Source organism: Scyliorhinus torazame, unplaced genomic scaffold (assembly GCF_047496885.1).
Source record: "Scyliorhinus torazame isolate Kashiwa2021f unplaced genomic scaffold, sScyTor2.1 scaffold_336, whole genome shotgun sequence".
Classification (NCBI taxonomy): domain Eukaryota; kingdom Metazoa; phylum Chordata; class Chondrichthyes; order Carcharhiniformes; family Scyliorhinidae; genus Scyliorhinus; species Scyliorhinus torazame.
The window spans coordinates 69,911-84,118 of NW_027308063.1; the positions used below are offsets into that span (position 1 = coordinate 69,911).

Genomic DNA, 14,208 nt, shown 5'->3' on the forward strand with positions numbered 1-14,208 from the left:
CCTCCCCTCCCCCTCCCTCCCCCCTCCCTCCCCCTCCCCTCCCTCCCCCTCCCCTCCCTCCCTCCCCCCTCCCCCCCTCCCTCCCCCTCCCCTCCCCCTCCCTCCCCTCCCCTCCCCCCTCCCTCCCCTTCCCCCCTCCCTCCCCTCCCCCCTCTCCCCTCCCCCCTCCCTCCCCCTCCTCCCCCCTCCCTCCCCCTCCCCTCCCTCCCCCTCCCTCCCCCTCACCCTCCCTCCCCTCCCCCTCCCTCCCCCTCCCTCCCCTCCCCCTCCCTCCCCCCTCCCTCCCTCCCCCTCCCCTCCTCCCTCCCCCTCCCCTCCCCTCCCCCCTCCCCCTCCCCCTCCCTCCCCCCTCCCCCTCCCCCTCCCTCCCCCCTCCCCTCCCCCTCCCTCCCCTCCCTCCCCCTCCCTCCCCTCCCTCCCCCTCCCCCCCCTCCCCTCCCCCTCCCTCCCCCCTCCCTCCCCCTCCTCCCCTCCCCTCCTCCCCCTCCCTCCCCCCTCCCCTCCCTCCCCCTCCCTCCCCCCTCCCTCCCCCCTCCCTCCCCCTCCCCCCCTCCCCTCCCCCCCTCCCCCTCCCTCCCCTCCCTCCCCCCCTCACTCGCCCCTCCCCCTCTCCCTCCCCCCTCCCCCCTCTCCCTCGCCCCCTCCCCCTCTCACTCCGCCCCCCCTCCCCCCTCTCCCTCGCCCCCTCCCCCCTCTCACTCGCCCCCTCCCCCCTCTCACTCGCCCCCTCCCCCCTCTCACTCGCCCCTCCCCCCTCTCACTCGCCCCCTCCCCCCCTCTCACTCGCCCCCTCCCCCCTCTCACTCGCCCCCTCCCCCCTCTCACTCGCCCCCTCCCCCCTCTCACTCGCCCCCTCCCCCCTCTCACTCGCCCCTCCCCCCTCTCACTCGCCCCCTCCCCCCTCTCACTCGCCCCCTCCCCCTCTCACTCGCCCCCTCCCCCCTCTCACTCGCCCCCTCCCCCCTCTCACTCGCCCCCTCCCCCTCTCACTCGCCCCCTCCCCCCTCTCACTCGCCCCTCCCCCTCTCACTCGCCCCCTCCCCCCTCTCACTCGCCCCCTCCCCCTCTCACTCGCCCCCTCCCCCCTCTCACTCGCCCCCTCCCCCCTCTCACTCGCCCCCTCCCCCTCTCACTCGCCCCCTCCCCCTCTCACTCGCCCCCCCCTCTCACTCGCCCCCCTCCCCCCTCTCACTCGCCCCCTCCCCCCTCTCACTCGCCCTCCCCCTCTCACTCGCCTCCTCCCCCTCTCACTCGCCCCCTCCCCCCTCTCACTCGCCCCCTCGCCCCCCTCTCACTCGCCCCCCTCCCCCCTCTCACTCGCCCCCCTCCCCCCTCTCACTCGCCCCCTCCCCCTCTCACTCGCCCCCTCCCCCTCTCACACGCCCCCTCCCCCTCTCACACGCCCCCCTCCCCCTCTCACACGCCCCCTCCCCCTCTCACTCGCCCCCCCCTCTCACTCGCCCCCCTCTCACTCGCCCCCTCCCCCTCTCACTCGCCCCCTCTCCCCCCTCTCACTCGCCCCCTCCCCCTCTCACTCGCCCCCTCCCCCCTCTCACTCGCCCCCTCCCCCTCTCACTCGCCCCCTCTCACTCGCCCCCTCCCCCCTCTCACTCGCCCCCTCCCCCCCTCACTCGCCCCCTCCCCCCCTCCCTCCCCCCCTCACTCGCCCCCTCCCCCCCTCACTCGCCCCCCCTCCCCCCCCTCACTCGCCCCCTCCCCCCCCTCACTCGCCCCCTCCCCCCCCTCACTCGCCCCCCCTCCCCCCCCTCACTCGCCCCCTCCCCCCTCACTCGCCCCCTCCCCCCCTCACTCGCCCCCTCCCCCTCACTCGCCCCCTCCCCCCTCACTCGCCCCCTCCCCCCTCACTCGCCCCCTCCCCCCTCACTCGCCCCCTCCCCCCTCACTCGCCCCCTCCCCCCTCTCACTCGCCCCCTCCCCCTCTCACTCGCCTCCTCCCCCTCTCACTCTCGCCTCCTCCCCCCTCTCACTCGCCCCCTCCCCCCTCTCACTCGCCCCCTCCCCCCTCTCACTCGCCCCCCTCCCCCTCTCACTCGCCCCCTCCCCCTCTCACTCGCCCCCTCCCCCTCTCACTCGCCCCCTCCCCCTCTCACTCGCCCCCTCCCCCTCCTCACTCGCCCCCCTCCCCCTCTCACACGCCCCCTCCCCCTCTCACTCGCCCCCCTCCCCCTCTCACTCGCCCCCTCCCCCCTCTCACTCGCCCCCTCCCCCTCTCACTCGCCCCCTCCCCCCCTCTCACTCGCCCCCTCTCACTCGCCCCCCTCCCCCTCTCACTCCGCCCCCCTCTCACTCGCCCCCTCCCCCCCTCTCACTCGCCTTCTCTCACTCGCCCCCTCCCCCCTCTCACTCGCCCCCTCCCCCCCTCACTCGCCCCCTCCCCCCCTCACTCGCCCCCTCCCCCCTCACTCGCCCCCTCCCCCCTCACTCGCCCCCCTCCCCCCCCTCACTCGCCCCCTCCCCCCCTCACTCGCCCCCTCCCCCCCTCACTCGCGCCCCCTCCCCCCCTCACTCGCCCCCTCCCCCCCACACTCGCCCCCCTCCCCCCTCACTCGCCCCCTCCCCCCCTCACTCGCCCCCTCCCCCCTCTCACTCGCCCCCTCTCACTCGCCCCCTCTCACTCGCCCCTTCCCCCTCTCACTCGCCCCCTCCCCCTCTCACTCGCCCCCTCCCCCTCTCACTCGCCCCCTCCCCCTCTCACTCGCCCCCTCCCCCTCTCACTCGCCCCCTGCCCCTCTCACTCGCCCCCTCCCCCTCTCACTCGCCCCCTCCCCCTCTCACTCGCCCCCTCCCCCTCTCACTCGCCCCCTCCCCCTCTCAGTCGCCCCCTCCCCCTCTCACTCGCCCCCTCCCCCTCTCACTCGCCCCCACCCCCTCTCACTCGCCCCCACCCCCTCTCACTCGCCCCACCCCCTCTCACTCGCCCCCCACCCCCTCTCACTCGCCCCCACCCCCTCTCACTCGCCCCCACCCCCTCTCACTCGCCCCCACCCCCCCTCACTCGCCCCCTCCCCCCCTCACTCGCCCCCTCCCCCCTCACTCGCCCCCCTCCCCCCCCTCACTCGCCCCCTCCCCCCTCACTCGCCCCCTCCCCCCCTCACTCGCCCCCTCCCCCCCTCACTCGCCCCCTCCCCCCTCACTCGCCCCCTCCCCCCCTCACTCGCCCCCTCCCCCCTCACTCGCCCCCTCCCCCCTCACTCGCCCCCTCCCCCCTCACTCGCCCTCTCTCGCCCTCTCCCCCCCCTCACTCGCCCCCTCCCCCTCTCACTCGCCCCCTCCCCCTCTCACCCTCTCACTCGCCCCCTCCCCCCTCACTCGCCCCCTCCCCCCCTCACTCGCCCCCTCCCCCCCTCACTCGCCCCCTCCCCCCCTCACTCGCCCCCTCCCCCCCTCACTCGCCCCCTCCCCCTCTCACTCGCCCCCTCCCCCTCTCACTCGCCCCCTCCCCCCTCTCACTCGCCCCCTCCCCCCTCTCACTCGCCCCCTCCCCCTCTCACTCGCCCCCTCCCCCCTCTCACTCGCCCCCTCCCCCCTCTCACTCGCCCCCTCCCCCCTCTCACTCGCCCCCTCCCCCCCTCTCACTCGCCCCCTCCCCCCTCACTCGCCCCCTCCCCCCTCTCACTCGCCCCCTCCCCCCCTCTCACTCGCCCCCTCTCACTCGCCCCCTCCCCCCTCTCACTCGCCCCCCTCTCACTCGCCCCCTCCCCCTCTCACTCGCCCCCTCCCCCTCTCACTCGCCCCCTCCCCCCTCTCACTCGCCCCCTCCCCCCTCTCACTCGCCCCCTCCCCCTCTCACTCGCCCCCTCCCCCCTCTCACTCGCCCCCTCCCCCCTCTCACTCGCCCCCCTCCCCCCTCTCACTCGCCCCCTCCCCCCTCTCACTCGCCCCCTCCCCCCCTCACTCGCCCCCTCCCCCCTCTCACTCGCCCCCTCCCCCCTCTCACTCGCCCCCTCCCCCCTCTCACTCGCCCCCTCCCCCCTCTCACTCGCCCCCCTCCCCCCTCTCACTCGCCCCCTCCCCCCCCTCTCACTCGCCCCCTCCCCCCCTCTCACTCGCCCCCTCCCCCCCTCTCACTCGCCCCCTCCCCCCCTCTCACTCGCCCCCTCCCCCCTCTCACTCGCCCCCTCCCCCCTCTCACTCGCCCCCTCCCCCCTCTCACTCGCCCCCTCCCCCCTCTCACTCGCCCCCTCCCCCCTCTCACTCGCCCCCTCCCCCCCTCTCACTCGCCCCCTCTCACTCGCCCCCTCCCCCCTCACTCGCCCCCTCCCCCTCACTCGCCCCCTCCCCCCTCACTCGCCCCCTCCCCCCCTCACTCGCCCCCTCCCCCCCTCACTCGCCCCCTCCCCCCCTCACTCGCCCCCTCCCCCCCTCACTCGCCCCCTCCCCCCCCTCACTCGCCCCCTCCCCCCCTCACTCGCCCCCTCCCCCCCTCACTCGCCCCCTCCCCCCCTCACTCGCCCCCCTCCCCCCCTCACTCGCCCCCTCCCCCCTCACTCGCCCCCTCCCCCCCTCACTCGCCCCCTCCCCCCCTCACTCGCCCCCTCCCCCCCTCACTCGCCCCCTCCCCCCCTCACTCGCCCCCTCCCCCCCTCACTCGCCCCCTCCCCCCCTCACTCGCCCCCTCCCCCCCTCACTCGCCCCCTCCCCCCCTCACTCGCCCCCTCCCCCCTCACTCGCCCCCTCCCCCCCCTCACTCGCCCCCTCCCCCCCCTCACTCGCCCCCCTCCCCCCCTCACTCGCCCCCCTCGCCCCCTCCCCCCCTCACTCGCCCCTCCCCCTCTCACTCGCCCTTCCCCCTCTCACTCGCCCTTCCCCCTCTCACTCGCCCCTCCCCCTCTCACTCGCCCCTCCCCCTCTCACTCGCCCCTCCCCCTCTCACTCGCCCCTCCCCCCCTCTCACTCGCCCCTCCCCCTCTCACTCGCCCCTCCCCCTCTCACTCGCCCCTCCCCCTCTCACTCGCCCCTCCCCCTCTCACTCGCCCCTCCCCCTCTCACTCGCCCCTCTCACTCGCCCCTCCCCCTCTCACTCGCCCCTCCCCCTCTCACTCGCCCCTCCCCCTCTCACTCGCCCCTCCCCCTCTCACTCGCCCCTCCCCCTCTCACTCGCCCCTCCCCCTCTCACTCGCCCCTCCCCCCTCTCACTCGCCCCTCCCCCTCTCACTCGCCCCTCCCCCTCTCACTCGCCCCTCCCCCTCTCACTCGCCCCCTCCCCCTCTCACTCGCCCCTCCCCCTCTCACTCGCCCCTCCCCCTCTCACTCGCCCCTCCCCCCTCTCACTCACCCCTCCCCCTCTCACTCGCCCCTCCCCCTCTCACTCGCCCCTCCCCCCCTCACTCGCCCCTCCCCCCTCACTCGCCCCCTCCCCCCTCACTCGCCCCTCCCCCTCACTCGCCCCTCCCCCTCACTCGCCCCTCCCCCTCACTCGCCCCTCCCCCTCACTCGCCCCTCCCCCTCACTCGCCCCTCCCCCTCACTCGCCCCTCCCCCTCACTCGCCCCTCCCCCTCACTCGCCCCTCCCCCTCACTCGCCCCTCCCCCTCACTCGCCCCTCCCCCTCACTCGCCCCTCCCCCTCACTCGCCCCTCCCCCTCACTCGCCCCTCCCCCTCACTCGCCCCTCCCCCTCACTCGCCCCTCCCCCTCACTCGCCCCTCCCCCTCACTCGCCCCTCCCCCTCACTCGCCCCTCCCCCTCACTCGCCCCTCCCCCTCACTCGCCCCTCCCCCTCACTCGCCCCTCCCCCTCACTCGCCCCTCCCCCTCACTCGCCCCTCCCCCTCACTCGCCCCTCCCCCTCACTCGCCCCTCCCCCTCACTCGCCCCTCCCCCTCACTCGCCCCTCCCCCTCACTCGCCCCTCCCCTCACTCGCCCCTCCCCCTCACTCGCCCCTCCCCTCACTCGCCCCTCCCCCTCACTCGCCCCTCCCCCTCACTCGCCCCTCCCCCTCACTCGCCCCTCCCCCTCACTCGCCCCTCCCCCTCACTCGCCCCTCCCCCCTCACTCGCCCCTCCCCCTCACTCGCCCCTCCCCCTCACTCGCCCCTCCCCCTCACTCGCCCCTCCCCCTCACTCGCCCCTCCCCCTCACTCGCCCCCTCCCCCTCACTCGCCCCTCCCCCCTCACTCGCCCCTCCCCCCTCACTCGCCCCCTCCCCCTCTCACTCGCCCCTCCCCCCTCGCCCCCTCCCCTCTCACTCGCCCCCCTCCCCCCTCTCACTCGCCCCCTCCCCCCCTCTCACTCGCCCCCTCCCCCTCTCACTCGCCCCCTCCCCCCTCTCACTCGCCCCCTCCCCCCTCTCACTCGCCCCCTCCCCCCCTCTCACTCGCCCCCCTCCCCCCTCTCACTCGCCCCCTCCCCCCTCTCACTCGCCCCCTCCCCCTCTCACTCGCCCCCTCCCCCCTCTCACTCGCCCCCTCCCCCCTCTCACTCGCCCCCCTCCCCCCTCTCACTCGCCCCCTCCCCCCTCTCACTCGCCCCCTCCCCCCTCTCACTCGCCCCCTCCCCCTCTCACTCGCCCCCTCCCCCTCTCACTCGCCCCCTCCCCCCTCTCACTCGCCCCCCTCCCCCCTCTCACTCGCCCCCTCCCCCTCTCACTCGCCCCCTCCCTCCTCTCACTCACCCCCTCCCCCCTCTCACTCGCCCCCTCCCCCCTCTCACTCGCCCCCCTCCCCCCTCTCACTCGCCCCCTCCCCCCTCTCACTCGCCCCCTCCCCCCTCTCACTCGCCCCCTCCCCCCTCTCACTCGCCCCCTCCCCCCTCTCACTCGCCCCCTCCCCCCTCTCACTCGCCCCCTCCCCCCTCTCACTCGCCCCTTCCCCCTCTCACTCGCCCCCTCCCCCCTCTCACTCGCCCCCTCCCCCCTCTCACTCGCCCCCTCCCCCCTCTCACTCGCCCCTCCCCCCTCTCACTCGCCCCTCCCCCCTCTCACTCGCCCCTCCCCCCTCTCACTCGCCCCCTCCCCCCTCTCACTCGCCCCTCCCCCCTCTCACTCGCCCCTCCCCCCCTCACTCGCCCCCTCCCCCCCTCACTCGCCCCTCCCCCTCTCACTCGCCCCTCCCCCTCTCACTCGCCCCTCCCCCTCTCACTCGCCCCTCCCCCTCTCACTCGCCCCTCCCCCTCTCACTCGCCCCTCCCCCCTCTCACTCGCCCCTCCCCCCTCTCACTCGCCCCTCCCCCCTCTCACTCGCCCCTCCCCCCTCTCACTCGCCCCTCCCCCCTCTCACTCGCCCCTCCCCCCTCTCACTCGCCCCTCCCCCCTCTCACTCGCCCCTCCCCCCTCTCACTCGCCCCTCCCCCCTCTCACTCGCCCCTCCCCCCTCACTCGCCCCTCCCCCCTCTCCCCCTCTCTCTCGCCCCTCCCCCCTCTCTCTCGCCCCTCCCCCCTCTCTCTCGCCCCTCCCCCCTCTCTCTCGCCCCTCCCCTCTCACGCCCCTCCCCTCTCTCTCACTCGCCACTCCCCTCTCCCCCGCCCTTGGATTGAAGTGACATGTCCACAGGTTTGATGCGTTTTCTGATTGCTGCCTTGCTGTGCTGGGTCTGTGTATTTATCTGAAATCTCCTCGCCTCTCCTACAGACGCCCAAACCCCACAGCTACGATCCGGACGAAGTGACGGATGAGAACCTGCGCAACATGTGCGACAACATCCTGAACCTGCTGACCACGACAGTGAAGAAGATGGAGAGCGTCAGTAACGCATTCGCTCGCCTTGTAGAGTTTAAATGTCAATGAAGAAATGGTGTTTCCATAGCCGCTTTTCCAGCCTCCAGGTGTCAAGGTGCTCACAGCCAGTGGAGCACTGTGTGTTGGCACTTGGTCAATGTGCGAAAAGCAGCAGTCAGTCTGTGCACAGCAGGATCCCACAAGTAGAAATTCGACATGTGACCGGAGAATTTGTTACATTAAAAGAGAGTTAAATGTTCTCAAAAGTCGGAGGAACTATCCTGCCAACTCACTGAACGAATGAATTATAGACAAGTCTATTCATGGCTTCCAGCTAATTAAACCATTGTGGGGGTGAAATGTCAAACATTCATCCACTTGTGTTTAAACTTACCAAAAATCTATTTCACCTGACAGAATTTTAATTTTCCCTGCGGAGGTTTTTAAATGTTGCATCATTTAATCTGACTGAGGGGGTCTCAAAATAATATCTCCAGCGCACCCTCTGTACTGACCCTCTGACAGTGCGGCACTCCCTCAGTACCGAACCTCTGACAGTGCAGCACTCGCTCAGTACTGACCCTCTGACAGTGCGGATCTCCCTCAGTACTGACCCTCTGACAGTGCAGCACTCCCTCAGTACTGACCCTCTGACAGTGCAGTACTCCTTCAGTACTGACCCTCTGACAGTGCGGCACTCCCTCAGTACTGACCCTCTGACAGTGCGGCACTCCCTCAGTACTGACCCTCTGACAGTGCAGCACTCCCTCAGTACTGACCCTCTGACAGTGCAGCTCTCCCTCAGTACTGACCCTCTGACAGTGCAGCACTCCCTCAGTACTGACCCTCTGACAGTGCAGCGCTCCCTCAGTACTGACCCTCTGACAGTGCGGCACTCCCTCAGTACTGACCCTCTGACAGTGCAGCTCTCCCTCAGTACTGACCCTCTGACAGTGCAGCACTCCCTCAGTACTGACCCTCTGACAGTGCAGCACTCCCGCAGTACTGACCCTCTGACAGTGCAGCGCTCCCTCAGTACTGACCCTCTGACAGTGCAGCACTCCCTCAGTACTGACTCTCTGACAGTGCAGCTCTCCCTCAGTACTGACCCTCTGACAGTGCGGCACTCCCTCAGTACTGACCCTCTGACAGTGCAGCACTCCCTCAGTACTGACCCTCTGACAGTGCAGCACTCCCTCAGTACTGACCCTCTGACAGTGCAGCACTCCCGCAGTACTGACCCTCTGACAGTGCAGCACTCCCTCAGTACTGACCCTCTGACAGTGCAGCACTCCCTCAGTACTGACCCTCTGACATTGCAGCGCTCCCTCAGTACTGACCCTCTGACAGTGCGGCACTCCCTCAGTACTGACCCTCTGACAGTGCAGCGCTCCCTCAGTACTGACCCTCTGACAGTGCAGCACTCCCTCAGTACTGACCCTCTGACAGTGCGGCACTCCCTCAGTACTGACCCTCTGACAGTGCAGCACTCCCTCAGTACTGACCCTCTGACAGTGCGGCACTCCCTCAGTACTGACCCTCTGACAGTGCAGCACTCCCTCAGTACTGACCCTCTGACAGTGCGGCACTCCCTCAGTACTGACCCTCTGACAGTGCAGCACTCGCTCAGTACTGACCCTCTGACAGTGCGGCACTCCCTCAGTACTGACCCTCTGACAGTGCAGCACTCCCTCAGTACTGACCCTCTGACAGTGCGGCACTCCCTCAGTACTGACCCTCTGACAGTGCAGCACTCCCTCAGTACTGACCCTCTGACAGTGCGGCACTCCCTCAGTACTGACCCTCTGACAGTGCAGCACTCCCGCAGTACAATCAACAATTACAACCGTGATTACACTTCAGAAAATATTTCATCGCGTGTAAAATGCTTTGGGACGTCCATTTGGAAGTTGTTATAGGACTGGAACAGTCACATAGAATTATCAAAGCAATATATTGCTTAGAATAGGAATATACATTTCCATGTGTGTGGTCATTCTTAATTTCATATTTTTGTGAATAAGCAAAAGTGAGCAATTTAGTAAGCAGCCATCAAGTAGGCACGGTGGGTTAACATGCTGCCTTATAGTGCCAGCGCCCCGGGTTCAATTCCAACATTGGGTGACTGGAGTTTGCAGGTTCTTCCCCTGTCTGCTTGGGTTTTCTCCGGCTGCTCCGTTCCTCCCACAATCCAAAAATGTGCAGGTTAGGTGGATTGGCTATGCTAAATTGTCCCTTAGCGTCCAGAGGTTAGATGAGGTTACGGGGAAGTGGACCTGAGTTAGGGTGCTTTCTGAGGGTCAGTGACAATTCGATGGGCATAATGGCCCCCTTCTGCGCTGTAGGAATTCTATGAATTCGAAGATCCGAGGTTCAGTCACTTGTTTGATCTAGGTGGTAGTAGCCCAGTACTTTATTTGGCATATCTTCACACTCCTCCCTTTGGTGACCGTTGGAAGGATTTTGAAAGCTGATTAACAACCTGCTTCACATGAACACTCCTGTGGCCAACAAGTCCCAGACCTGAACCTTGGGCTCCCCATTGGGAGTATTGAAATTACTGTTGAAAATAAGGAAAGATAGACATTGTTCTATTTAAAAAAAAAGAAAAAAAAAAAAGTGGGCAGCACGGTAGCACAAGTGGATAGCACTGTGGCTTCACAGCGCCAGGGTCCCAGGTTCGATTCCCCGCTGGGTCACTGTCTGTGCGGAGTCTGCACGTTCTCCCCGTGTCTGCGTGGGTTTCCTCCGGGTGCTCCGGTTTCCTCCCACAGTCCAAAGACGTGCAGGTTAGGTGGATTGGCCATGCTAAAAATTGCCCGTAGTGTCCATAAGGGTTGGGAGGGGTTATTGGGTTGCGGGGATAGGGTGGAAGTGAGGGATTAATGTGGGTCGGTGCAGACTCGATGGGCCGAATGGCCTCCTTCTGCACTGTATGTTCTATGTAATATGTAAAGTACTGACCCTCTGACAGTGCAGCACTCCCTCAGTACTGACCCTCTGACAGTGCGGCACTCCCTCAGTACTGACCCCCTGACAGTGCAGCACTCCCTCAGTACTGACCCTCTGACAGTGCGGCACTCCCTCAGTACGGACCCTCTGACAGTGCGGCACTCCCTCAGTACGGACCCTCTGACAGTGCAGCACTCCCTCAGTACGGACCCTCTGACAGTGCGGCACTCCCTCAGTACTGACCCTCTGACAGGGCAGCACTCCCTCAGTACTGACCCCCTGACAGTACAGCACTCCCTCAGTACTGACCCTCTGACAGTGCAGCACTCCCTCAGTACTGACCCTCCGACAGTGCAGCACTCCCTCAGTATTGACCCTCTGACAATGCGGCACTCCCTCAGTACTGACCCTCTGACAGTGCAGTACTCCCTCAGTACTGACCCTCTGACAGTGCAGCACTCCCTCAGTACTGACCCTCTGACAGTGCGGCACTCCCTCAGTACTGACCCTCTGACAGTGCGGCACTCCCTCAGTACTGACCCCCTGACAGTGCAGCACTCCCTCAGTACTGACCCTCTGACAGTGCAGCACTCCCTCAGTACGGACCCTCTGACAGTGCGGCACTCCCTCAGTACTGACCCTCTGACAGGGCAGCACTCCCTCAGTACTGACCCCCTGACAGTACAGCACTCCCTCAGTACTGACCCTCTGACAGTGCAGCACTCCCTCAGTACTGACCCTCCGACAGTGCAGCACTCCCTCAGTATTGACCCTCTGACAATGCAGCACTCCCTCAGTACTGACCCTCTGACAGTGCAGTACTCCCTCAGTACTGACCCTCTGACAGTGCAGCACTCCCTCAGTACTGATCCTCTGACAGTGCAGCACTCCCTCAGTACTGATCCTCTGACAGTGCTGCGCTCCCTCAGTACTGACCCTCTGACAGTGCGGCACTCCCTCAGTACTGACCCTCCGACAGTGCAGCACTCCCTCAGTACTGACCCTCTGACAGTGCAGTACTCCCTCAGTACTGACCCTCTGACAGTGCAGCACTCCCTCAGGACTGACTCTCTGACAGTGCAGCACTCCCTCAGTACTGTCCCTCTGTCAGTGCTGCACTCCCTCAGTACTGACCCTCTGACAGTGCAGCGCTCCCTCAGTATTGACTCTCTGACAGTGCGGCACTCCCTCAGTACTGATCCTCTGTCAGTGCTGCACTCCCTCAGTACTGACCCTCTGACAGTGCGGCGCTCCCTCAGTACTGACCCTCTGACAGTGCGGCACTCCCTCAGTACTGATCCTCTGACAGTGCAACACTCCCTCAGTATTGACCCTCTGACAGTGCGGCTCTGTCAGTTCTGGTTGATCGTGCTCATGTCTCCTGAGTGGGATTTGAACTGATGTCCTGCTGACTTAGATGAGTAGCAAGGCTGAATTTTTGCTCTCTTTATCTGCCACGTCCTCCAGACTGAACTCCGCTCGGTTCACTTGTAGCTGGACCCCAAGCTGGATGGTGGAATAAGATTCCAATACTTTTCCTTTAATAATAGGTTTATTTACAGAATGAAGCATTAGCCATCTGTGTCATCAACTGATTACCCAATGTCGCAAGTCTCTCTTTATACGTGCTCTCGGCACTTAATTAAACAATGCTGTTTTCACAATATATTGAAGTTAGACTGAACAACCCTCACTCCACACTGCCCCTTCTCTCTGCACAGGTTCTGTGGCCGTTCCTGCTGCAGTTTGTGATCCCAGCGGCATATCTCAATGCCCTCGCTCCTGTCTGTCGCAGCCTGGCATTCCTGGGAGCAAAGAAAGAGCAAACTAACAGCAACGAATTCCCTCTCAACTGCCCGGAGAAAGGTCGGTGCATTGGGAAATGTATCAGGACTTTACCAGGAGCAGATATGGTGCTCACCAGCTTATCAATTAGTGTATCTGAGCTTTACTCTGTATCTAACCCCGTGCTGTACCTGTCCTGGGAGTGTATGATGGGGACAGTGTAGAGGGAGCTTTACTCTGTATCTAACCCCGTGCTGTACCTGACCTGGGAGTGTTTGACGGGGACAGTGTAGAGGGAGCTTTACTCTGTATCTAACCCCGTGCTGTACCTGTCCTGGGAGTGTTTGATGGGGACAGTGTAGAGGGAGCTTTACTCTGTATCTAACCCCCTGCTGTACCTGTCCTAGGAGTGTTTGATGGGGACAGTGTAGAGGGAGCTTTACTCTGTATCTAACCCCGTGCTGTACCTGTCCTGGGAGTATTTGATGGGGACAGTGTGGAGGGAGCTTTACTCTGTATCTAACCCCGTGCTGTACCTGTCCTGGGAGTGTTTGATGGGGACTGTGTAGAGGGAGCTTTACTCTGTATCTAACCCCGTGCTGTACCTGTCCTGGGAGTGTTTGATGGGGACAGTGTAGAGGGAGCTTTACTCTGTATCTAACCCCTGCTGTACCTGTCCTGGGAGTGTTTGATGGGGACAGTGTAGAGGGAACTTTACTCTGTATCGAACCCAATGCTGTACCTGTCGTGGGAGTGTTGGATGGGGACAGTGTAGAGGGAGCTTTACTCTGTATCTAACCCCGTGCTGTACCTGTCCTGGGAGTGTTTGATGGGGACAGTGTAGAGGAAGCTTTACTCTGTATCTAACCCCGTGCTGTACCTGTCCTGGGAGTGTTTGATGGGGACAGTGTAGAGGGAGCTTTACTCTGTATCTAACCCCGTGCTGTACCTGTCCTGGGTGTGTTTGATGGGGACAGGGTAGAGGGAGCTTTACTCTGTATCTAACCCCGTGCTGTACCTGTCCTGGGAGTGTTTGATGGGGACAGTGTAGAGGGAGCTTTACTCTGTATCTAACGCCGTGCTGTACCTGTCCTGGGAGTGTTGATGGGGACAGTGTAGAGGGAGCTTTACTCTGTATCTAATGCCGTGCTGTACCTGTCCTGGGAGTGTTTGATGGGGACAGTGTAGAGGGAGCTTTACTCTGTATCTAACCCCATGCTGTACATGTCCTGGGAGTGTTTGATGGGGACAGTGTAGAGAGAGCTTTACTCTGTATCTAACCCCGTGCTGTACCTGTCCTGGGAGTGTTTGCTGGGGACAGTGTAGAGGGAGCTTTACTCTGTATCTAACCCCTTGCTGTACCTGTCCTGGGAGTGTTTGATGGGGACAGTGTAGAGAGAGCTTTACTCTGTATCTAACCCCGTGCTGTACCTGTCCTGGGAGTGTTTGCTGGGGACAGTGTAGAGGGAGCTTTACTCTGTATCAAACCCCGTGCTGTACCTGTCCTGGGAGTGTTTGATGGGGATAGTGTAGAGGGAACTTTACCCTGTATCTAACCCCGTGCTGTACCTGTCCTGGGAGTGTTTGATGGGGACAGTGTAGAGGGAGCTTTACTCTGTATCTAACCCCGTGCTGTACCTGTCTGGGAGTGTTTGATTGGGACAGTGTAAAGGGAGCTTTACTCTGTATCTAACCCCGTGCTGTCCCTGTCCTGGGAGTGTTTGATGGGGACAGTGTAAAGCGAGCTTTACTCTGTATCTAACCCTGTGCTGTCCCTGTCCTGGGAGTGTTTGACGGG

The 14,208-nt window shown here is 65.2% G+C and overlaps 1 protein-coding gene across 2 annotated transcripts in view; it reads left to right on the forward strand.

Annotated features, from left to right (window-relative positions):
• Positions 1–14,208, forward strand: part of LOC140406177 (maestro heat-like repeat-containing protein family member 1) — a 123,905-nt gene that overhangs the window by 30,689 nt on the left and 79,008 nt on the right. For both annotated transcript variants that reach the window (XM_072494318.1, XM_072494319.1), the window contains exons 6-7: positions 7,587–7,697; positions 12,347–12,491. In XM_072494318.1, the coding sequence (XP_072350419.1) occupies positions 7,587–7,697; positions 12,347–12,491 (256 nt within the window). The remainder of the gene's footprint in view (positions 1–7,586; positions 7,698–12,346; positions 12,492–14,208) is intronic.